Below are 24,909 nucleotides of genomic sequence, written 5' to 3'. Positions count from 1 at the left end.
GGCCAACACTCACTAACTTCTGTGTGGAATTATCAATTAAAGGTGAGAGAAAATGTTTTTAATATTGTATATCGAGAGAAAAAAAAATGTCCTGCCATAACAAAAGCGGTCAATAGAAACTGCTGGAGGGATACTTTAGAAGATTCATTTAATTGTAGTGGGCACACACACAGAGAAAGATAAAACCGTAAAATAATCTTTATTAATAATCCTTTTATATAATAATAATCACAGCACAGTCTACCTGCCATCCTCACCTGCAACATCCCACACCATTTTAAACCCCCTTATCAGTGTTCTTTGGTTTTACTTAAAGCACAATCAATATATATATATATTCAAATAAAGCAATCTGTACAGCTGTGGCAGTGTGACCATCCTTTCCATTGTCTCTTTCCATGTTGTTTAAATCCTTCTCGTCTGTCCATAATGTTGTCCCCCCTGCCCTCAGTCCCTGTCCTCAGGCGTCAGGGTTGTATCTGTACTGGTACCCATAGGGACGCAAGTGATGTGCGTAGTATTCCAGCTCATACATCGTGCTGGTGTCGACATAGTGAAAAGTTATTGATAAATCGGAGCAGCACTGCGGGCCCTGGAAGACAAACACACACAAAAACATGTCTTAATGAAAGAAGCACATCTTGTTTAACATCCAGATGCCATCAGCACAAACAAACCTGTCCACATCCCTCAGCAGGATGGATTTGAAATGCATGAGGGTGTTGCCATGAATTCTTCTACCCGTTGAGTGCCGCAGATTCCTTTTGTCTTTATGAGCAATGCACTTGCTGGGGATTTAACACGTTTTCAAAGGGGAATGTAGTTTTGCCTGTGGCTGAGCATAGGCATGCAGGCTGCAATTTTCTGAGATACGCCCTTACAATATAGCACACTCTTACATACATACAATTAATTGTTTTGTACAGTTAATTATTCTTTCATGGAGCAATCTATATGAAGACTCTTGGCACAGATGGGATAGAAGAGTCCAAAGAAATTACTCAGTGAAAACTTTTAATTGTATGAATATTTAGTAGCATATTTACAGTAATTAAATTAACCAGGTTTTAAATAAGCATGTGTGTCTTCAGGTACAGGCGGTGTTGGAACTTACACTTTCTGTATGGTAATAGTCGTAACTTGTATACCACAGCTCCCTTTTATACAGCTTTCTAATTAAGTGAGTCTCTGGGGAGAACGCTTGAAATGACTCCCTTTTATATTTATCTCTGGTATCTCCAGCCTCAACTTTCATGGCTTCCATGCACGTCCCCATGCCCACATCTTCAGTGGACGTGAAGTGAGTGCACTGTCCTGTCCTGAAGCCCTCGACAAACCTCCTCAGTGCCTCTTTGCTCAGGACATACCCGGCTCCCCCGCTCATGTAGCCCTGCTTCACGAAGGGACTGAATCGGTGGCCAAAGTAGATGGGCTGCTCACTGCTGTAATTGGAGAGAAAATAGCGCAGATTTTCCAGCAGAACGAAGGTGTCGTCGTCAGCTTTCATGAACCAGTCGACCTCGTCTAGATGGTGCTCGTAGACGTACTGGAAGGCTTTGATGGTCTTCCAGTAGAGCTGGTCCCGGCCCTCAGAGACGTTGAGCCCCACCGTGGGGAAGTCCACGTCCTCCACCGAGCTCATGAAGAGCACCGTGTTGCAGCGTTTGCTCCAGGTGGCGCGGACATGGGCCGTCTTCTTCTCCAGGTTCTGCGGAGCCGTCATCACCCAGCACAGCACACGCACTTTCCTGTACAGATCCTCTGCCACAGTATGGTTCCCTACGACCGGAAATTAACAAGAATCATGAAGCAAACATCGGCGTTGCCATCTAGACATTCAGCAGAGCACGTTCTCCTAGAGAGGTGGTGGAAGACAGGAGATTACATAATCTGAATGCCTCTATCTTCAACTAGTTAATAAGTAAACTAGAATGTAAAGATTAAAGTTATTTATCAGAAAAGAAAAAGAAGTGAGCTTTCACAAATCGGCAATTTACCTTCATCCAGGCGGAAGTGAGTGCTGTTATTTGTGTCCGACAGTGAGAGTTTGCCATTTGCTGTCCAAGGTGTGCTGGCTATTGCGAGGAAGTGGGGGGAAATATGTTCCCACTGTACATAGTTCATAGATAAAAAAAATAATGTGAAACCCATGAACAGTCCACAGCTGAAAGTCAAGGTTTCTTTATGAGATGTCATGGCTGGCACTTCCCAGTTGGACACTTCTGGAAAACAAACACAATCTTTAAGCAAACAAAGGGAGCATTGAGAAAAGGATTGTGAAGATGATTAATTACTTTGCACTTTGGACATGGAGGAAAATATGAACATTATGTTATGCATTAATATATAAGGTCAAACGGGATCTGGGAGGAGGAGTTAGGAACAAGATTGTATGTCTGATGTCTAGATGCGCTGTGCTCTTGACTCATATAATAAAAGTTGTTAAAGTTTAATGTGACTCTTCTTTGAAAGCCATAAAATATTACAAAAGCTGTCTGCATCTGCTGAACAGTAAATAGAGGTAACTTCCTTGAGGGACAGAAGGAGATCTTGCTCAGCATTTGCCACTAAAGTACATGCTTTGACTGTGAGAAGAAGTCTTACAAGAAATGGTCTTGAAGGGTGTGTTGCTGCTAAGAAATCATTCTTGCGGAAAGGCAACAAGCAGAAGAGATTGCAGAACACAGAAGACCATAAAGCTGGAGCATCAATCAGTGGCAGAAAGTCTTATGGAGCGATGAGTCCAAATTTGATATTTTTGGTTCAAAAAAACGCCAGTATGTCAGAGGAAAAGTTGGTGAGAAGTACATTGATGCCGATCTGCAGCCTTCTGTGAAGCACGGTTGTGGCTCTGTCTGGGCTCCCATGGACTGGGGGTGGATTTCAGCCAACAGTGTAGAGGATCTGGTCAAAATCGATGAAAGTTTGCTCTTGTCAAATTTGCAGATACTACTAAAATAGGTGTCTCAGCAGATACAATCTCGGCAGTACAGGTTATTCAAAGGCACTTAGATAATATTCAGTTGTGGGCCGACAACTGGCAGATGAAATTCAGTGTGGACAAGTGCAAGGTATTACATGCAGGTAACAAAAATGTCCACTATAATTACACTATGGGAGGAATATAACTAGATGAAGTAACGCATGAGAAAGACCTAGGAGTCTATGTGGACTCCTCACTTTCTCCATCCAAACAATGTGGGGAAGCAATAAAAAAGGCAAACAGCATGTTAGGGTATATTGTCAAAAGTGTAGAATTGAGAACAAGGGCAGTGATGTTCAGACTGTACAATGCACTAGTTAGAGCTCATCTGGATACTGTGGACAGTTCTGGGCTCAACACTTCAAGAATGATATCGCTGCTCTAGAGGCAGTTCAGAGGAGAGCAACCAGACTTATTCCAGGTCTGAAGGAAATGTCCTACTGAGAGACTGAGGAACTGAACCTTTTCACCCTGGAACAGAGGAGACTACGTGGGGACTTGATTCAAGTCTTCAAAATCATGAAAGGCATCGACCACATCAAACCAGAGGAGCTTTTCCAGATCAGCAGGGACACACGCACCCGGGGACACAAATGGAAATTGGGCTTCAAGGCATTCAAGACAGAAAACAGGAGACACTTCTTCACACAGAGAGGCGTCACAATCTGAACAAACTCCCCAGCGATGTGGCTGAAGAGACAATTTGGGAACATTTAAAAATAGACTGGATAGGATCCTTGGATCACTTAGTTATTAATGGACACCAAACGAGCACGATGGGTCGAATGGCCTCCTCTCGTTTGTAAACTTTCTTATGTTCTTATGTTCTTATGATTGCAGCTAAACTCTTTCATTAGAATCAAATGTATTTCCTTGGCCGACAAGTTTCAAATGTAACATTTCTGTAAAAGAACACCTTGTTTGGTATGAAATGTAAGGTCATGTTTTGAGGGAACTAAAACTTGAAAAGCTAGAGTTAGAAGCTCTAGTTAACATTTGTACCATTTTCTCATTCCTCAAAGTCATCACACCTCACATCCTGCAGGAAGCAAGGGAGAGAACTGGCAGGGACTGATCAATTTGAATTTCAATTGTATTACCCCCAAACCTGACCAATCAGAAGTTTGGAGGGAAAGAGATTAGAATCTCTTAAGTCCAAGATTCTAGGGGGCCCCTGAGGGGCAACCAAGTCGAATCCGCAGCATTGACAGCAACATCTAAATAGAAATCCCTGGATTCCCCGCCCCCTCCTAACTACTGTTGCCAGTGCAACGACCGCATCTCGCCCCATGATTGTCGTGCCAGTTTGTTTCGAAGCGAATACATGTAGCTGCAATGAAGAGAACGCTTCCCTTTCAAATCAAAAGACAGCCATTACCGAATAAGAAGAGCCTTCTGACCTGCCAATCAGTGAAATCTTGTCCAAAGCTGCCCAATAGGGGCCCGGCTGGCAGGAGGAAGACCCGCCCCCTGATTGCAGCTCCCTGCCATTTCTTCTTTCACCTTGCCAGTGATACATGCTTTTGGTTTCGTTTAGCTTTGCGTACGTGCTAAAAGTGGAGAAGTGTGCTCACCTGCTCTTCGGAGTTTGGCTAATTTTTGGCTGATCGACAACATCGAGGGGGACAGTATCTCTTGTGAGGGGTTTGGCGAAGTTCTTCTGCCTCAGGAACTGTCCATGTATATAGAGGGTCTGGATGAATAAGATATCGGAACAGATCTCCTTCTATCTGGGATGAAGTCGGTTAATGACGGCCGCCTCGAACATTGTCATGCACATGCGCCCATTACAACGCTGGGTAAACACCCACAAGTTGCACCCATCAAGAGACAGACACCACCCACTGAGAGTGACCTCAACGTGTTGGCAGGCACTGTCCTGGTGGAGAAATTGGAACAATCTGCGCCTCAGCTCCCCCCTTGGACGCCCACACAGACGGGAAGTCATCACCACAGACGCCTGCGGAACAGGCTGGGGTTCTGTCTGGAATGGGATGGGAGTCCAAGGAGTGTGGAGCAGCCTCTGGTCAGCCGCATACATCAATGTACAGGAACTGCAGGCAGTGTGACTGGCGCCCTGCCACTTTTGCCATGGTCTGGCAGACAGACATGTCCTGGTTCGGACAGACAACACATCAGTGGTGGCCTACATAAACCACCAGGGGGGCCTATGCTCCTGTATGCTCATACATTGTGTGGCGTGCAGACTTATCCTGTGAGCGCAAGCCAATCTCCACTCCATATGAACAATACACCTGCCGGGGCGTGTCCAATACAGCAGCGGACATTCTCTCCAGGGGAGGTCTGGACAGCTCAGAGTGGAGACTGAATCCTCAGATGGTGGAGCAGATCTGGGAGAGGCTCGGACGAGTTCGGGTCAACCTCTTCGCTACACAGGCAATGACTCACTGTCCTCTGTGGTTCTCCCTGGAGATGGGAGGCGGCCCCCTAGGTGTGGATGGCTTTGCTCACCCATGGCTGCAGGAACTGCTATATGCCTTCCCCCCACTGCAGCTTCTTCCACTGACACTGGAGAGGATTCACCAGGAAGGAGCTCAAGTTCTCCTGATTGCCCCCCGGTGGCCGAGGCAATTGTGGTTCGCAACGCTGTCACAGATGATCAGCGCGGATCCATGGCAGCTTCCGCTTCGACAGGACTTGCTGAGCCAAGCAGAGGGACTGTTGTGACACCCCAACACAGTACAGCTGCAGTTGTGGGTTTGGCCCCTGAAAGGCACCGTCTGATGTCTCTGAGGCTGCCTGTTAATGTTGTGGAAATGCTACAGTCGGCCAGGGCCCCCTCCACCAGGGCCCAATATATTTATAATTGGTCAGCCTTCCAGAACTGGTGTCTGGACAGACATGTACATGTGTTGTGCCCCATATCGACCTATATGAAATGTAGGTCTAAATTGAGATTAATACAACATTTTCAAATATAGGCCTAATGGAGACTACATTGGTTTGTGAAACCAGCATGTGAAAATGATTTTGTAAATGAAATTGTATGATGATAGATTTCTATCTATCCCTCATCCAGATTTATTTAAAAACAAATGTTTTCAGCTGATTCATTTTATGTTCATATTCTGCTAAAATAAAATAAAAATCTGTTCATATTCTGCAAGAATCCTTAGCTATACTTGTTTGATTCATAAGTGGTAAATTGACTACACAAACATGCTATTTTACAGTCAACGCTTCCTTATCTTTCCGCAGGCGCATTATTAAAGTTCCTTTTGGGAGCAGCTAAAAAAGAAGTCCATCCTCCTGTTGATGATGAGGAAGAGGACACAATGCAAATACCTCTACATGCACTACTAGCAGCAGCTCGTTGTTTCCTGTCTATTTTTTTAATTTGTTATGCATGTTTACTTTTTGAAAAGACCAAGAGCACTAAATGTGTATATAGATTTTATAGTTATGTGATGAGCCAGTCGGCTCAGTCACTGGTTAACTGACTCTTATTAACCTTAATTGAGCATTGTGACCAATCGCCGGATGTCATATCAGGAGCGGATGGGGATATAAAGCAGTGCTCAGAAGATACAAGAGAGACTTTTCTACTGCTGGCATTGTTTGGGGTTGGTCTGGGTACAGAGAATATGGGGCTGCTTGTTTTAGACTAAATTCTGTGCCGTGTGCTGTGTCAAATCCTTGGGGGGGAGCTGTCCAATTGAAGGGAAGTTCTCTGGCTCCATTTTAAATATTTATGGGTTTATGTTGTTTGTGGGATTATTTGCAATTGTGTGTAATTGAATGTATGGGGGGGAAAATATAGAAATCCTATCCTGCCTTTGTCCTTGGTGTGATGTTACTCCTAACTTAGTTATCAGCAGCTCACATTCCTTTCTTACAGTGTATTATCTGCAAATTACCTTTCAATGCAATGCAACTGGCAATTCAGAGGTTAATTATTATTATTCATGAGTATTGATTATAATATTGATGAGATGGGAAGGCTTAGGTTAGAATGCCAGTGAAATCACTGCTATATTATTAGAAATGACCATTCAGACACTGATTATAATATGTTAAGGCCCCTTGTGGGTATGTCCCAGAGGGGGTATAAAAGCTTTGTTCTATCTTAAAACTTTTGGGGAACAGTGTCATGCTGGCCTAAAATCCTTTGAGTTCTGTGTTGCGCTGTTCCTCCCGGGGAAGTAATCAGTTCTGATTAGAGCTCCCGACTCCAAAACTTTCTTCCACCACACATGCTTTCATTGTGTTAATATGGTTTTATGCTAGGAGCTCAGGATCCCATGATGGGACCCACCTCCGGGGACGGTCATTTCCCCCTGCTGGAGCCCGAGTTCAAGATCTTTTAACCATTTTATGAATGATTGTTTTTAAAATGACTTTTAAGAATGAATTTTTAACTGTTTTTAAAGATTTAGTTGGTTTTAAAACACAAATTGTTTAGGGGTTTTTTGGTTTAGTTTTGTTATATTTTTTTGTCAAATACATTGTCCGTTTTGGATTTAATTTTAAATGCATTGGACCTTTTTTGTTTGTTTTTTATTTTTACCTTTTTAATTGTTTCTTTATTTTGTCCAATGCATTTTCAGTTATTTCAATGTATTTGACTTTTATGTTGGTTAGCAGTTTTGCTTTAATCACATTTGTTTTGTTGTTTTGTGCACTTGTTTATTTAAAGTTTTTTCTTGGTTTTGTTAAATCACAAAGATTTTAAAAATTTTAAGTGATCTTAAGAATTGTATTTTAAAAGTTTTTAATCATAAGTATTAAAAATTTGAATTGTTTTTTTTATGTAATGTAAAATACTACAAACAATAAAACAGTCCTTGTCCATAAGCAGTTTTTAACTCATGAACTTTTGAATTAGACTTAAAAACATACTACTACTACATACTGTTAATCAGTCTGTGTAACAGGGCCAAGTGATTGATTGAACAGTGCTGGATCCTATTAATTACATTATTCCAATCAACTGATCTAAAACAGCAATTAACATTTTTTGTTTATTGTGAATCCTGGGTTTATATTGAAGAGTTTGCATTGGTTTTTATAGTTGGAATTGCTGTGTTGGAATTGTGGTTATCTATATTGGTGTGTTTATTGTATGGTCTATTTGATATTCACATTGTGGCTCTTTTTCACTTATATTGGTGTTTATTTTAGTATTTCTATGAAGGTTATTTTCCCTTTGATCATAACAATTGGTTCAATGTGTGAGGACTGATTTGACTGGGAAATTAACTGAACTATTTAATGGATATTGACTTTTTATGGATTGTTTAGTGATACTTTATTGTATTGTATTGCCTAAATTGCACATTGTGTACCCAACTTTTATTTATTTGTTTATTAAAAAGACCTTGATACATATTTCCTCCTGGCATTTCACTCTCCCCTTTTATATAACTACCTCCTGTTTCCCGGTTATTTGACCGGGCCGTCTCTGTAGTACATGCTACTCTGTCAAATCCAGATAGAGCACAGCCTTACTAGGACCGGTTTAGTTATTTACAATTACAGATACAGCTCTTTTAATTCATGTCGGGTAGCGCGAGTCGAAGATCAATCAAAGATCAAACGTCAATCAAACTTCACCGCCGTCATTCAAATTTGTTATTAAGATTGTTTTCCCAATAAGGGATCCAAGTGTGCTAGTGAAATATTTGTACCTTGGGACACATTTCAGAGGCCACTCAAGGCACTGATGTATTTACCATGAAGCTGCATAATCTTAATTTATATTGATAGTTCATATTGAATGTTTGAATGACATAACTTAATCTGAAACCATACCAATCAAATGGACACAAGGATCAGGACAGGTCTGGCGGTGACAGTGCAGCTCCTGTCCCGCCAGTGTTGTGGAGTGCTGTGTCGCAGTGGGGAAAGTCTGACACAATGTGGAGAAGACACGCATTGGCACACTGGGCTGGTTGCTGCTGCTGAAACGGCGGATAGTTTGAGTCACAAACCCCGAGGCTGGGAGCGCTTTCCCCGGCAGGCTGCTGCACCTCCAGCGCCACTGCGGAGACCCAGAGTCCGGACCAGCTCTCCGCTTTGTTTCAGTCTGTCTTCTACAGGATGAAGACCGGAGTCGCGTCTGCTTTGGAGAATCAAGGTTCAGTATTGTAAAACGGTGTAAGTTTTAATGACATATCCTTGAGACTCACGCGAAGCAGCTATCTTTGACAATGTGCACTTTGCATGACAATAAAAGCAAATCCTGTGTTCAGATTAACAAATTACTCATTAACTCATTATTATATTTCACTGTTTAACTATTAAGAGTTGCTATTAAAAGTTTCAGATCGTATGTTCAACGGAATACAAGGTTCATTTGATGTTAAATTAACGAAAATATACGATAATATATCGAATTAACTAAAAATGAATATGCTCACCAAAATCCACTTTAATTTTTCACTTTACTTTTCATAGACAGGAGACAATGACGTCACATAGCCTACAGTATAACAGGTGTTCATTAATTGCTCAAATATTTTAAATAATCACAGTAAATACACATTTGCCAGAATTTATTAGTTTTACTGGAATAACAAATTCAGAGTGTACCATAAAAAATCTAATATATATATATATATATATATATATATATATATATACACATACACACACACACACACACATACACATATGAACCACAACACATATCCTTACCTTGGATTCCCAGGCAGTGTGTGTGCTCACTGGAGTCCCTGCTACAGAAACGGGTGTGTCACTGAATATTTGCCTTGTGGTTTAGAGTTAATGTGTGAAACAGTGTGCTATTCAAAAGCCCCATCTAGTATCTTTCCTAATGACACCGCCAAGCACACCTTGTCCTAATGTTTTACAAGGGATAAAAGGGGATCATTACTGATACTGTACATGTAGGTAATAAGAATGTCCACTATAATTACACTATGGGAGGAATAGAACTAGATGAAGTAACGCATGACAAAGACCTAGGAGTCTATGTGGACTCCTCACTTTCTCCATCCAAACAATGTGGGGAAGCAATAAAAAAGGCAAACAGGATGTTAGGGTATTATTGTATAATTGAGAACAAGGGCAGTAATGTTCAGACTGTACAATGCACTAGTTAGAGCTCATCTGGATACTGTGGACAGTTCTGGGCTTCACACTTCAAGAAAGATATCGCTGCTCTAGAGGCAGTTCAGAGGAGACACTTCTTCACACAGAGAGGCGTCACAATCTGAACAAACTCCCCAGCGATGTGGTTGAAGAGACAATTTGGGAACATTTAAAAATAGACTGGATGGGATCCTTGGATCACTTAGTTATTAATGGACACAAACGAGCACGATGGGGCAAATGGCCTCCTCTCGATTGGACACTTTCTTATGTTCTTATGTAATGTACTGTGCGGACCTTACCACAATATTATAAAGGCCCAGACCACTCAGGGAGGCTTCAGAATCACTACAATAATATAAATTCCTTAAATTCCTTTGTGTCCTTTGTGTAACCTGCTGACCACGGCACACACTTTTCTAAAACGTACTGGCTGTATAAATATCACTAATTCAGCACCAACCCCATATTTATTCAACATTATTATACTTAATGGTTAGATAAAAAAATTAACCTCTTCTCTCAATGCCTTAAAAATATGAGTGCATGAAATATGTACAAAGGAACATGAAGATTTACAGCACAACCTTTCTTTATTGTTTAAATCTTCCTGTGTATGCTAGTTTCAACCCTACACTTGTGCCTGTTTTTCACAAGCCATCTGATCCCTGACTGTAACACAACCCCTTATATTTCACTTTGTTCAGACACGGGCACAACAGAAACAAAAAAAGAGGCAGAACAAGAATAACAGGATGACACAATGCTTCTACGCTGTTAAACAAACACACCCGAACAGCAAAAAGGGTTAGTCCGATGTTCATAAAAGCAACGTTATAAAAGCTGGATGTATAAAAACTGGCACTGCTTCTTAAATTTAAATGTTCCAGATGAAGTGTGTGTCATTAATATATACAAAACATAAAGCCTCCCGTCGGGGGCCATAAATGTCCCATTTCAGATCTCTGAATTCCAGAATTACACTCAAAAATCCAACATGAAGTGGAGCTTAATAAGTACAGAAAGATGGGACTACTCATCCCGGCAGTGTGTGGTCACCCAAAGCCACCACACCAGCCTGACAAGACCTAGACCTCCTCCCACTCTGATGGCACTGATGACATCACACTGGGTTCTCCCCTCCTGCATTCTCTGGGGGCTATAGGAGGCGGCTCTCCGGATAGAAAGGTCTTTTTAATGCAACCCAGCAACTGAGCTCAGACGGTGCTGGATTCTGGGCTTTGGACTGGCTCTCATGGTCGACCTTTTCCCCTTTGTGTGAAAACATGCTGCGAGCGATATATAGAACAACAAAGGGACAAACGTCACACAGAGGAATGCGGTCTTATGGATGGTTAAGCCAGTGACAGCTGGTAATGTATCTTTTCTACTTCCATATCAATGCATCAGTTTTGATTTAGTATAGTGCCCTTCGCAGGGTAGCCACAGGGCACTTTACAGATTGAACAATTCAACAAAATAAACAAATACAAATAAAGGAGAGAAAAACAATCATTCATATAGGGTGGACATTTTTTATAGGGGAAAATAAATCTCTGGGGGTCCACGGCTTGAGACCCAGGCTGGTTGCCTCCGCTCCAGGCAGTATAATGATATGATACAACAGCAAGAAGTTCTTCAGTGATGCTGCAGTCTTTCCTGTGACTTATTAACAACCACTGTAACCTGTGTTTACAAACGTTAACAAACACACAATGTTTAAACTGATAGGGAGACATTTACTCCCTCAATAGCTGGCATACTCAGGGCCCGATTCAACTTAAATAATACCACAATAGTTAACTCAGTTATAAAGAATCGCTCCGGCATGGACCACGTTTATGACAAACTCAACATACCGAAATAATAAACTGAAGATGAAGTTTCAGGACCTCCCGGTCCGACACCGCAGTCAGTGCTGAGCCCTGTGCGCCAAGAGTGGGTCTCCTGCTGCTGCATGATTGACACTGTACTGATTTACAGGGGTTACCTCACTCGTAACAGGCTCATTAATTTTGTTTAATGAGCCCCCGTTATATATATGTTTCAAAAAAGTGTATTGGGGTGTGATAACTGCCGCATTATGCCATTCTGTTAATCTCTCTCTCTCTCTCTCTCTCTCTGTACCGCAGTGGAGTGTCTTGTTACTGTAGAAGATATGTGACTGACATGACACTCATCCACTATCAATACAATAGATTCCAACGAAAGGCAAAAGTAAACATTATACTTTGAAATAAATATTTAGTCTAAATATAAATGTTAAATGTAAACGTTAAACATAAATATAAATGCTAAATATAAATGTTAAATGTGGAGTTAAATATATAGCTAACATGCAAATACAGTCCCGCCCCTGTGGTCAGAACAGCCTCTCACAGCAGTGTGTGTGTGTGTGTGTGTTGTGGGGGGGGTGGCCGAAGTATAGTGACAGCGATTGCAATATAGAGACAGAGAGCTCTTGTCCGTACACTGCATTGAAAAGGAAACAAAGTCAGAAAATAAAATACATTATAAAATACAATACAAAACACCACACTTTATTTGTGGAATCTGGTCTTAAAAGCTCAAGAAAAAGAGCAAACGCTTCAGCGTTAATCAGTGCTTTGGAAGAGCAGCTTCAGTTTTCACTGGGAGCCAGTGTCCACGCAGTGGGTCAGTGACCACTAGCTCCACTGACCGCCAGGGTTGCCAGACACTTCTCTCAGAATTCCCCTACTGGTGGAAAAAAAATCCCCCTTTTTCAACTGTTTTAAGAAATCTTCCCACAGAAGTAAATGTGAATAAACAATACAATTTGTTTTGTTCAGACTATTATTAGGTATACCTTGCATGAATAAAATGTGAGAATAAATGCAGTTGCCAATGAAAAATGATTAAATAGCTGTTAATCTTTACAGGGCTTTACAAACTTAGGCTTCCAAGAATAGACCATCCAGACAGTCCTGTTCCCTGCTGACATTGTACATGTCGCTGGCTCTTCAACTTCTGCAGCATCTGTGGAGTTGGCTGAAAGCTCCTGCAGTCCTGTCCCTTCCACTCCGAGCAGTATTTGACTTGCAGCAGGCTTTCCAAAGTTTTGGGCTGAAGTCTGTTTCTTAGTTTTGTTTTCATCAGTGTGACAGTGCTGAAAGTTCGTTGCACTGCTGTAGTTGAAATGGGTAGAGTTAACATGGTGAGGGCAAGCTCTTTACCATTCTACTTGTTCCCTGCAGCATCCCTGTCTTCATACACCTCAGACCAGAAGGATGACTCATCAGCTGTTTTGTTCCAGGCCTTGTTGGTTAAATTGGACCAGTGTTGTTCAGTTCCTCCTATGTCTTGGCATGCATACCGCCTGGAATTCATTCGCAATAGCTGTGATGGGTCTCTTGATTTGTGATAATGCCTCTTTTGGGTGCAGCATGTCCAGTTTTTCCAGTATGTTGATGTTGGGTGGCAGTCAAGCCTTCAGTTGATGTGCCATCTGCACCAGCATCCCCTTGCACTTCTCCTTCACTGACTCTACAGCCACTTTGTCTTTAAGACAATAGGGCATAGGTCTGCATAGGAAGTGAAATCATAACCCTAATCATAACATAATCATAACTAGTAGAAAGAATGAAAAATATGAATAAAATATTACAGAAACCCCCCATTTCAATCTGAACCCCCTCCCCCCCCACTGCTGTGAGAGGCTGACTGACCAGAGGGGCGGGACTGTAATTGCATGTATTTCTATTTAACTAAGTATTTAACTCAACATTTAACATTTATAATTATATTTAGCATTTATATTTATATTTAACATTTACATGTAGACAACATTAATATTTAGACTAAATATTTATTTCAAAGTGAAATGTTTAGTTGATGTAGTAGTTGTTTTGTGCACGTTTTGATATTCTTTTATCTTAATTATCCAATTAATCACGTTATTTCTTTACTTTCAGCGCACTTATCTCTTACATATTCACGTGTAGTTTAATTTAGTGTGGCGCTGCTAATTACTAGATTGATTGACTTGGACTGTGACTGATTGAGAGACTCCTATACCAGGTGTGGGACATTTTTAAAAGGAACTTGGTTTTATATAGCGGAGGTGCTGCTGAAACGGTCTCCCTGCTTTTCTGAAGGTCCTGTCCGCGGTGTGTTGGTCCGGCTGCGCGTCACTGATCCGAGCAGCTGCACCAGACTCAGCCACGATCAACGCGAAGAGAAAAGTGCTATTGTGTTCATTGGAAAGCTTGAAGTGGGGGGTTTGGTAGCTTTTATTGCATCTTATGATTTTATTGGTGTGTTCTATAATGTGCATCTTATGGTTTGTATTGGAATCCCTATCCACCACCATTAAAGCCATTTCCAGTGCTCTTTAGCACCCCTGCCTGTAGGGGGTAGTGGTGGTACTGCAGCCACAATCTGTAGGCAGTATTGGCTATCGTGGATCTGAAAACCGACTAAAAGCATAGAGCACTAGAGGCGCCTAGAAAAGTGGGTTCAACTCTTACAGTGACTAGCCTGATTGATAGGGTGCTTCAGAGCCTTAATGTGTACCGCTATATTTTACTTTAATAAATTTTAATTTGCAATCCCTTGTCCTTTTATTCCCTGGTGTTTTAATAAGCCTGTATCACCGTAACTCCAGCGCCGGATAAAAAGAGTGTGCCCTATTTTCCATTTGGCGCCACATACACAGCACTCCTGCACCTGGCCTGCCGGAGTCATACACAAAGCTGAAACTCATACATGGGTTATTATTACGCTATTGCTGTAACAATGGGGCGAATACGTTTGGCATCTAGACCTGTCCCTTGTCAAAACACAGCCTCACTCCTCTCATGCAGCTCAGCACAAAGCGCTGGACACGCCTGTCTTTCGGTTTCCTGCGATCAGATCAAGATGAAGCTTAAACTCGTACCGATGAAATAAGAGTAAAGACGTTTCATTGGCTATTAAATTAAGTGCCAGAAAAAACACTGATACCTGACCCTGATTTCGAATGATCCCTGATATTAAAATCGAGGGACACCTGATATTACATTGGAGTGATGCATGAGAAATGACATAAAATATGCATGATGCTTGATACCACCCAGACGCACGTTTTATCTCCCGACTTATAATCATCAACGAAGAAGGCGATTGGCCGCATAAATAATTGACAAGCTTTTTCTGCAAAGTGATTGGCTGCATAATCAAAAGACACCTGCAAGATAATACTGGCTGACCCACTAATCCACTTAAAAACCTGTATACACGTGTGTATGTCAAACACGTTATAAGAATCGATGTGGTGTTTTAATTAGTCATGTATTGAAAAAAAAACAAGGGTGCCCACTGTATTCAATAAATAAACGGGGTTTGATCAATCAACGTCTTCAAGTTTAATCATGAATTGTTGCAAATGTCTATAAGTAATGCAATGTTTCGGAGTGATGACACAGGAAGCTCAGATGAAATCATGAACTGTAGCTGATGTAACTTCAGTGTTTAATTTCGTGTTGCCGGCCCGGCGGGGCTAAAGACGCGGACTGGAGCCGGACTAGAGCCGGACTGGAGCCGGATCGGTGCGCTGTGTATTGAGGACCCGGCGCTCCTGCCCTTTAAGGCAGCGTCCCATCCCTTTAACCGCAGCTGCGCATGTGCCTGACTCGGACCGCATGGGCGCACCGGCTGTTTTGCGCGCAGAGGGACCAGCAGCGGCGGTAGAGAAGGACTGGAGTTCACCCTGAACCCGACTAGTTATCGACTCCGCTCCATTGAATCGGAAAAGGTATGTTTTCGTGGTTGTTGATATGTTTTTTTTTAACATATATGTCTTGTGTGACTAAAGCTGGCTTAACATGTCAACTGTAGCAGCTCGTCTTTCAATTCAACAGACAAGGCAGGGCGAGATGTCATTAATTGTAGAGTTATTAATAGTAATAATAATAATAATAATAATAATAATAATAATAATAATAATAATAATAATATTATTATTATGATGATGATGTTGATGATCTAATTATAGTTATGATGAGGCTGAGTTCTGACGCGGATGGCGCAACAGAGACGTGACATGTGGTGCAGGATGGACGGCATGTTCAAACCATTATAACGAAAACGAGACAGTTGCTGTGTATCATAGCAATGTATCTACATTACAGATCGGAAATGTGCGTTTGCTCTGGGCTGCAGTGTTTTCTATGCACCCGTCAGCTCGCTGGCGTTTCCACAGTTGTATCCAGAAAGCGAGTCCTCTCAAGTCACCGATTGGCGGCATGCTTGATCCGAGTCACGACGCTGCAACTTAGTAGCACAGTGTGACAGCAGCGCGCCTGTCGTGCGCCGGTCGCGCGTCCGCAGTGTCCGTAGCTGCGTCATCCCGGAGCCCACGTCACCCACCGCCACAGCACAGGCTTCATTAAAATACATTACGCGTGTTTCTTATACACTTTGTAGTTTATTTCCACAAGCCGGGCAGGGTCTTTGCAATGCGTCTGCAGTGGGGTCTGCAGTGTCACAAAGGAAGTAGGCCTAGTTTACGTCTTAGTATATGATTGTATTTGTATCTAAATCTCTGTTTAGAGATTTGTAGTGTACATATTAGGGAAAACTAACTGGGCACAATTTAAACTTCCGCGCTGGGCACTGATAATAACTTGCATTGATTGAGTCAACAAGTTTAGGGCTGTTCCAGGAAGTACATGGTTATTCACCAAACTTGTGCATGTGCCAAACTGACATCCTAATCAAAATGGTGAATCACATTAAAATGGGAGACTATTGACTGTGCTGATTAAACCGTTCTCTGCAACCTTTACTGTAGAACTGATATTAATGATTAACCTTTTTTTCCCCAAGTGAAGTTTACCAGTAATATTACATGACCAAAATGATAGGATAGTAAGCACATTATACTAGATGTATCCACGAGCAGTGCATGCTTTTATAAACCTCACGTGTTGCCCTCGTGCTTCAGTGGGCCACATTCGTGGCACTGACTTGCTGTTTGATGTCTTTTTGTAGTGCAGTGTTCCTGTAACAGTTTCACTTGTTTAAAAGTGTAGCTCTCGCGCCAGCGTTTTCAATACGCATGTATGCACTCTCTCGTGAAAGCGATGAGCCTACAGTTGATTAAAAACAATGTTGGCTCTGCATCAGAAGAGTTGCCACAATGCTGGGCGTGTGAAATATCAGCAGTCTGTGTCCTGTATTTCTAACCACATCAGGCTTGAACACATTGCCGCCACTGACTGGATTCCTCACTATAGATCTTGCAAAACCCTTAATGGCAGCAGAAAGTGAAAGGAAAACACGCATAATCCAATCGGCTCACAGAATACCTGACACTGAAGAAGGGTAGTTTCGGGACTATTACAACCTTTGAAGCAGTGCTGTGCCACCTTGGTCTTGTGGGGTGTTGTGGGTCTGTACATCTCCACCTGGATGTGGTGCTTATTTTAGCCAACAAATTATTATAGACCTGAGACTTCAGATGCAACAAATCAGATGAGACCTCCGGGTCCAGGTCTTGGCCTTAAGGTGACCCTGACAGGGAGGAATTCCCTTGGGAATAAACCAATAAAGTGCTGTTGAAAGTGTCTGTGCCCCAGAGCTGGGAGGATTGTGAAATAGGAAATGTCTGTGTGTGTTTCCATGGGAGACCTGGAAGCAGCTGCACACGCTGCTTGGGGTTTGTGAGGAAGGTCACTTCCACCTTGTTGTTGCAAGATAAAGCCATTGGATAAAGAATCTGTGGGATGTGAACCAGTTCTGAGCTTCAGCCTTGAAGTCTAAGACAGTTTGGCACCTGTTATTTTTAATCAAATTACAATTCATTAATTCGTTCTGCTGGGGCTGTCTAGACTAGAGTAAAGTGTTTGATTTGTCATCTTCTGAAAATCAAAGTCGACAGGGCTATTAAAGTTGGAGTTCTAGCCTCTATTCTTTGTTTTAGCTTGTTTCGTGTATTAGGGTAAAGGTAGGTAGTATTAGGGTTCTCCCTGAGAATTGCTCAAATGGCCATTTGAAATGGTGTGCCACTTGATCAACTGAAATTACTTTTTTGAATTGATTTTAACAGTTCACACTTTTTCCTGTGGAGGAAATGTATTCAAATGTTTTTTTAACTTTTAATGTATTCATTAAAATAGATGTATTGACAAAACTCATATAGTGGGCTTAAATGGTACATCAGGTGCCCATTAAGCCCAGTCAGGACCTTTCACATTTGCATTAATATATATTTTATTTTTTATTCTGAACATATAAAAGTGGAGTAATATAACTTGACATGAGAGATTCATCTTTCCTTTTCTCATCACTTCTCTTCCAGAAACCAGTGAATTATGTATTAAAAATGTCTCAACTTAGATTTGTGTGTGCTTAATAGGTACACTGACCCTACTTCTTGTTTACACTGCTTGTGCTCAAATTAGATAATAAACATATTTAAAAACTTGCCGTCCAATTATATATCTTGTCTGACTGCCAGGAGCCGATGATAACATCTTGCAACCCACTGTGTGCCAAAAGGCTCGTTGTCTGTAACGGACGACTGTGTGTTTTAGTTGTTGTGTAACGCTGCTTTGTTTCCTCCACAGAGACTCTCAGACGTTTATAAGTGAGACCATGTGTGGGATATGGGCATTGTTTGGCAGCGATGAGTGCCTGTCAGTCCAGTGCACTGGGGCCATGCAGATCGCGCACAGGGGCCCCGACGCCTTCCGCTTCGAGAACGTCAACGGTTTCATCAACTGCTGCTTCGGGTTCCACCGGCTGGCCATCGTGGACCCTCTGTACGGGATGCAGCCGCTGCGCATAAAGAGTTTTCCTCACTTGTGGCTTTGTTACAATGGAGAGATTTACAACCACATATTGGTATGAGAGAGGTTTTTCAGCTATTATGTATGTATGTATGTATGTATGTATGCATGTATGCATGCATTTATTAGCAGACACCCTCATCCAGGGTTACAAAAGTGCAGTAATGCAGATGGTACAAAATACAGTCAGCATACATCCTAGTACAAACAACACGTGATGATTATAATGGAGTTTGTGCTGAAGGGAAGGCAGAGGAGCAGTAAAACATCGGAAGAACTAAGAATACAAAAGTATGCAGGAGCATCAGGAAGCATAGTTTAAGTGCAAAATTGCAGGAGAGCTGAATTTATTTTTATTTCATTTTTAGCACATGAAACACCAAAACTCCAGAATTTGTTTTAATATTCTTTGACTAAATCTTTGAATTTTTGTTGTTGCTGTGAGTTTTTTGTAGCAATAAAAAGTACAGAGATGACGGAGTGTGATTTGTTCAATCTTTTCATGTTTACAGCTGAAGGAGAAGTTTGCCTTTGAGTACCAGACCTTAGTAGATGGTGAGATAATCCTTCATCTGTACAACAAGTTTGGAATCGAGAAGATGACTGCTCTCTTGGATGGGGTGTTTGCCTTCGTCCTGCTGGACACGAGGGATTGCAAAGTGTTCCTCGGCAGAGACACGTACGGCGTTCGCCCCATGTTCAGATTGCTGTCGGACAAGGGCTTTCTGGCTGTGTGCTCCGAGGCCAAAGGTACAGTGCTTTAGAGTTTTAATATAGTGGTTTAATATAGCCTTTGTCCTTTAATGTGGTAGATTAAACTTTAGTATCCGGGGACTGCTGCATTGAACTGTATTAGACTCGTCTTAACTGTTGACTGGTCTTAATTTAACAGTCCGACTAGTGTAATGTAAGTTAATCAGTTGCATAAAAATTAAGACTAAGACTTAGCCTGACCTAGCCCCCCCCCCCCCCCCCTGCCAGGATAACTTAGAATTGAAGTCTGTCTTCCCATTGAAACTGATGGCCTGAGACTACAGAGACACTGTCACGGATGCGGACAGGCGGAGCCTCCTATTGATTCACACACACTGTTTTCCCATCCACCGGCAGTCCCCCCCAAACATTGAGACTCCTCCCCAAGACTTAAATAACCAATCCTGTGGTCCGTTTAAGTTTGTAGGGAGGTCCTCCTCCAGTACGCGGACGTTTCCTCTGAAATGTGTTTCAGCAAATACTTTTATCGTTTTAGCACGTCTTTCACAGTGAGTCAACGATGTTAACTGTCATTTTTATCTCACGCCTTGTTTGAGTGCGTTTCAGAAAATGTCGCCCAAGTGTATATTTTTCTGCATTATATTCCAGTAACGAGCACAGATTTCCAGTTAACTGGGATCGTTGCTATTTTAGAGTAGCGTCCGCAATGTTTTTTTCGTCTTCAAATTCCCAGAATGCATTGCGTGATTGACCGTGAGTGGCAATGTGTTTGTTTTATGCAGGACTCACCAACGTCATGCACTCTGTGCCTGCCAAAATCACTCCCTTCCTCCCGGGACACTTCGAGGAGTTTAAACTGAACAAGAACGGCAAAGTGAAGTCCCTGAAGCTGAAGAGGTTCCACAGATGTGAGGAACCACCCAAACACGCCGAACACGACAGTGTGGCGATCCCCACAGGTAAAGACTCGTTACAGCGAAGGACAGAAGACTGACCAAATAACACCTCTCTCTCGATGATGACTGGGGAAGATTCGTTCCCAAGATTGGTACATTTTTCAGAAATTCTGCGATTTAAAAACGTTTATTCTGCTGAATTTTGCGGCACTGATTAAGTTCGGAGAAAATGTGTCTCGTGTAATGAAATTAACAATTAAACGGCATTAACTGAGACGATGATGGCTGCTTCAACTTCAACAATTTCCATGTCTCAAAATGAACATGCATCACTATGGTTACCAATGACAAAATCAATTCTGATGCATAAACATACGTTACTGTAAATGAAACACTTTAAATTTAATTGTCTATTAACAAAGCTATTGATTTGTGTATCTGATAGCAATGGGTAACTGATCGTGTTGGATAAGTTAATTGATTTTATCCCTTCCTATAGCTGATCAAACGATACAAAAACACATGATGATGAAAGTTGAACAAAAGTGGTTACAAGTGAATGATGTAAAACAGGTTCTACTTACTTAATGTAATGTTATTGACAACAGTGGTTCTATATGGTTCTATACCACTTTTTTGTTTTACATTTTTCCCTGTAAAATTGGCTTATTCTGCGGAATTCTGCGGGAGGAAGAGAATTCTCCGGCAAATTCCGCAATCAGAGAATCTCAGATTTCTGGAGGGACTGGTCAGGTAGTGATAGTCCTGTAGACCCCTGGTCTGGTTAATCCAGTGTTTTTCTGGTCTTTTATTCTTGTCTTGCAGGCTTGGATGTGGAGACGGTGAAGGGGAACATCCGCGCCCTGTTTGAGAATGCAGTGAAGAAGCGTCTGATGGCCCACAGGCGGATTGGTTGTCTCCTGTCAGGTGAAGCTCAGAGACATCTCTGCCCCTTGCTCGACGACTAATACAGCTCGCCGTGTTTCTCCAACTTCACCCAGACACCTTCTTCCAAAAAAACAGGGCTCTCACATACAGCGTCGTACAAACGCGGTTGAAAGACCTGAACATGAACTGAATACCGCTTGGGTTCCCAGCCCTCTGCTGCGCTGATTAAGCACACAAACCCATTCTGTCGTGTGTAAAGCTGTGTGGACGGATCCGGTGTGGTGAGAGACCCGTGCCATGTATGTAGTTGCACCATAACATGATTTAAGCCGTGTCTGTGCACTCCTTCCCCGTCTGCTTCTGAATCCCTGTACGGCTTTCTAAACCATAATTAAAGAGCTATCGGAGAATAACACTAATGGAAGACTATTCTGATCAGTGTCTTACTCGTTGTTGTCTTTTCTTTTAACAACAGGGGGTTTAGACTCCAGCCTCGTTGCCGCGACTTTGCTGAAACTTGCCAAAGAACAGAAGCTGAAATACAACGTGCAGACGTTCTCCATCGGCACAGAAGACAGCCCGGACGTGATCGCTGCCAAAAAGGTGAAACTCCTAGTCTTTGTTTTCTGTCATGTTAAAGGGCAGACCCTTGCGGCCGGGGGAGCGGAAGAGCCCTGCTGTCGGCTGAGCTGTGTCGGTGTCAATCCTTATTATTGTCCTTGTTTTGCAGGTGGCGGATCACATTGGCAGCGAGCATCATGAAGTGCGTTTCTCCCCCGAGGAGGGCATCCAGGCGGTGGACGAGGTCATCTTCCACTTGGAGACGTACGACATCACCACCGTGCGCGCCTCCGTTGGTGGGTGCAGTTTTCGCTCTGTTGAGAAATGCTAAAAGCTCCAAACCCGTTTGGTTCCAGCAGCAGCTTTAGATCTTTTGTACATCTGTCAGGAAGGTTTCTTTCGCAGAAGACCAGTCAGATGGGAATGAAAACTAAATAAGGATTTGTTGTAAAAGCTGGAAAAACAAAACGTCTCAATAGGCTTGATATTCGCCTGGTTTGTAAACAAAGCCAACCATTTTAGTTCTAACTGTCTTGTGATCGGATGCTACCCGTGCGCTTCCCTTCTCCTACAGCGAGCGCTTTGCACAGCCATCCTCAGAGAGAGCTGTGAAATAATTAGGACAAACCATAGTTCAGCTACACCAGGAGGATTCAGACGCACAAAATTGCCTTAATATCGAGGAATTCCTGCATTCCAGAGAGTTTTGCGGTATCAAATTGGAGACCTCTGTCAGCAAAATCTGGCCGTACACTAACCCCAAACTGTTGTGTGCAGGAGTTCAGCTCTACTGTTATCGGATAATTTGAACTAATAAAGGTCAAAGGTCGCTGTGTTTTAGACAACCTAGAAGTTGTCCGTTTGATCCCCCTCTCTGCAGGAATGTACCTGATCTCCAAGTACATCCGAGAGAAGACGGACAGCGTGGTGATTTTCTCCGGGGAGGGATCGGATGAGCTCACGCAGGGCTACATCTATTTCCACAAAGTAAGTCCCTGAGCCTGTATTAATAATAATATTATTATTAATAAAAGTATGACTTGAGTGTTTCCTCAGTCTCTATCAAATCCAGTTGATCTGATCGTCTGTTTCCTTCCTTCTCAGGCTCCGTCTCCTGAGGAAGCTGCTGAGGACAGTCTTCGCCTGCTGAACGAACTGTACCTGTTCGATAACCTCCGCGCAGACCGCACCACCGCGGCCCACGGGTGGGGATTCACGAGCGCCGGGCAACACTGCGCCGTTTCTGTTGTTGTGCTGCTGTCCTGCCTTTTGATTTTCACTTCCAGTTTTGTGGTCGTAATGTACACGGTTCCCGCTTGTTGAGCCGGTCTACCAGCTCTTGTAGAAAGTCTAACTGTTTTGTCAGGCAACTGTTTGTGATGTTTAATTTCTCTCCTGTGTGCCGCTAGTTTGGAGCTCAGAGTGCCGTTTCTGGATCATCGGTTCTCCTCATACTACCTGTCGCTGCCCGCAGAGATGCGCGTCCCCAAGGTCAGTAGCAACAATCCTCCTGTCCTCTTCTTGCTCTGTGTTTTATTTTTCTATTTGTTCTGTTTTGGCAACAGTGGAGCCTAATCTCTTGTGATCTCAACAGAATGGCGTGGAGAAGCACCTGCTGAGGGACGCTTTCCACGGCACTGGACTTCTTCCTGATGAGATCCTGTGGAGAGCGAAGGAGGCCTTCAGTGATGGTATAAGCTCGGCCAAGAAGTCCTGGTACACCATGCTGCAGGAGGACATCGAAACAAAGGTGCTTCTTCAGACAGAAACACGTTTTCTTTGCGTATCCATTCATCCGTTGAATAATTCGGGAAGACTGATACATACCCAGAAATTCTACCCTCCGTATTTGCTTTTTGCCGATGTCATGATTTTGTTCCTAGGATTTGCTTAGCCGTGTACTCTTATTAATACATTATTTCATAAATAAACTTTTTAATTTCAGCATTACAGAAATTTGTCGTTTATTGTGACGGTGATGATCTGAAGCCACAGTGATTGTCTGATTGTGTGTCAGTGAAAGCACAGACCCCAGAGAGCTTGGTTGGATCAGTGTATAAACCGCGCTTCGGCTCCATCACTGTGTGTATTTATTTATTTCCCCTCACAGGTGGATGACCTCATGCTGAAGAACGCGGCCAAAGACTTTCCATTCAACCCTCCAAAAACGAAGGAGGGCTACTTCTACCGGCAGATCTTCGAGAAGCACTACCCGGGCCGGGCCGAGTGGCTGTCTCACTATTGGATGCCCAAGTGGATCGCGGCCACCGACCCCTCTGCCCGCACGCTGTCCATCTACAAGGCCGAGAGCTCGAAGAGAAAGCTGGAGGCCGACATGGATGAACACCCCAATCATAAGGCCAAAAAAGCACATTTGATAAAATAAATACTCTGAATGTCGGCAGTATCGCTCTCTCACCCAACATGAAGCACTTGTCCACCTTTCAGCTTAAATTAAACGTTTAAATTGAGATGCTCGATGTGTTTTACTTTTCCCAGATCTCGTCTGTGATCCGGTGGATCGGGCGGCGGGGGGGACGCCTCGTGGGGTCTGCTGCTGACTTTCTTCCACCCTGAATATTAATTTCTGACCTTCATTAATTCAAAGCTCAGTTTAACCTGAAACATGGGAATCCAGGCCCCTCGATATGAGATGGGTCCACTAGGTGGCAGTGTATCCTTCTCATCATATATACTATTCAGTTTTAATTTAGTATAGCATGCTTTACAGACCGGAAACAAACAAGTAAATAGATATATCAGAGTAGTAGGCAGACCTAGACCTGTCTTATTATACTGTCATTCCCTGCCGTGTGGAAAACCTCTAGTGTTGTATTTCTACGGCCTTTTGTCTGAGCTGAGCGAGTGCCTTGTTAAACCATGATGAGCATATATTTGGTTTAACTACTCTGGTCCTTAATGCAGCTGCTGTATCTAAAGCAGTGCTTGGCGTATTGTTGAAGTTATTTAATAATTAGTCTACAGATCCTGTTTTGATCAAGCT

The 24,909-nt window shown here is 42.7% G+C and overlaps 2 protein-coding genes across 2 annotated transcripts; one reads left to right on the top strand and one right to left on the bottom strand.

Annotated features, from left to right (window-relative positions):
• Positions 1-183: 183 nt before the first annotated feature.
• On the bottom strand, positions 184-9,193 carry LOC136760214 (glycoprotein-N-acetylgalactosamine 3-beta-galactosyltransferase 1). Its single transcript, XM_066715516.1, has 4 exons — positions 8,935-9,193; positions 1,998-2,222; positions 1,115-1,779; positions 184-592 (listed from the first exon to the last, which is right to left on the bottom strand). The coding sequence occupies exons 2-4, from the start codon at positions 2,194-2,196 to the stop codon at positions 461-463; spliced, it is 996 nt and encodes a 331-aa protein (XP_066571613.1). The 5' UTR covers positions 2,197-2,222; positions 8,935-9,193; the 3' UTR covers positions 184-460.
• A 6,460-nt stretch (positions 9,194-15,653) lies between these two features.
• asns (asparagine synthetase) lies at positions 15,654-24,376 on the top strand. Its single transcript, XM_066715513.1, has 12 exons — positions 15,654-15,809; positions 18,625-18,901; positions 19,359-19,596; positions 20,343-20,519; positions 21,282-21,383; positions 21,820-21,947; positions 22,075-22,201; positions 22,786-22,892; positions 23,010-23,110; positions 23,315-23,396; positions 23,500-23,655; positions 24,016-24,376. The coding sequence occupies exons 2-12, from the start codon at positions 18,653-18,655 to the stop codon at positions 24,289-24,291; spliced, it is 1,743 nt and encodes a 580-aa protein (XP_066571610.1). The 5' UTR covers positions 15,654-15,809; positions 18,625-18,652; the 3' UTR covers positions 24,292-24,376.
• Positions 24,377-24,909: the final 533 nt, after the last annotated feature.

This window comes from Amia ocellicauda, chromosome 10, assembly GCF_036373705.1.
Source record: "Amia ocellicauda isolate fAmiCal2 chromosome 10, fAmiCal2.hap1, whole genome shotgun sequence".
Lineage (NCBI taxonomy): Eukaryota > Metazoa > Chordata > Actinopteri > Amiiformes > Amiidae > Amia > Amia ocellicauda.
Note: the sequence above shows the minus strand (reverse complement) of the source record. Positions and strands in the feature narration are given on the sequence as shown.

Excerpts from the sequence above, each read along its gene's own strand:
- LOC136760214 (XM_066715516.1), bottom strand. The coding sequence starts at position 2,196 with ATGACATCTCATAAAGAAACCTTGACTTTCAGCTGTGGACTGTTCATG. Across the intron at positions 1,780-1,997 it reads TCACTTCCGCCTGGATGAAG|GGAACCATACTGTGGCAGAG; the intron begins GTAAATTGCCGA and ends TTCCGGTCGTAG. Across the intron at positions 593-1,114 it reads ACTATTACCATACAGAAAGT|GGCCCGCAGTGCTGCTCCGA; the intron begins GTAAGTTCCAAC and ends TTTGTCTTCCAG.
- asns (XM_066715513.1), top strand. The coding sequence starts at position 18,653 with ATGTGTGGGATATGGGCATTGTTTGGCAGCGATGAGTGCCTGTCAGTC. Across the intron at positions 20,520-21,281 it reads CAGTGTGGCGATCCCCACAG|GCTTGGATGTGGAGACGGTG; the intron begins GTAAAGACTCGT and ends CTTGTCTTGCAG. Across the intron at positions 22,893-23,009 it reads GCTACATCTATTTCCACAAA|GCTCCGTCTCCTGAGGAAGC; the intron begins GTAAGTCCCTGA and ends CTTCCTTCTCAG.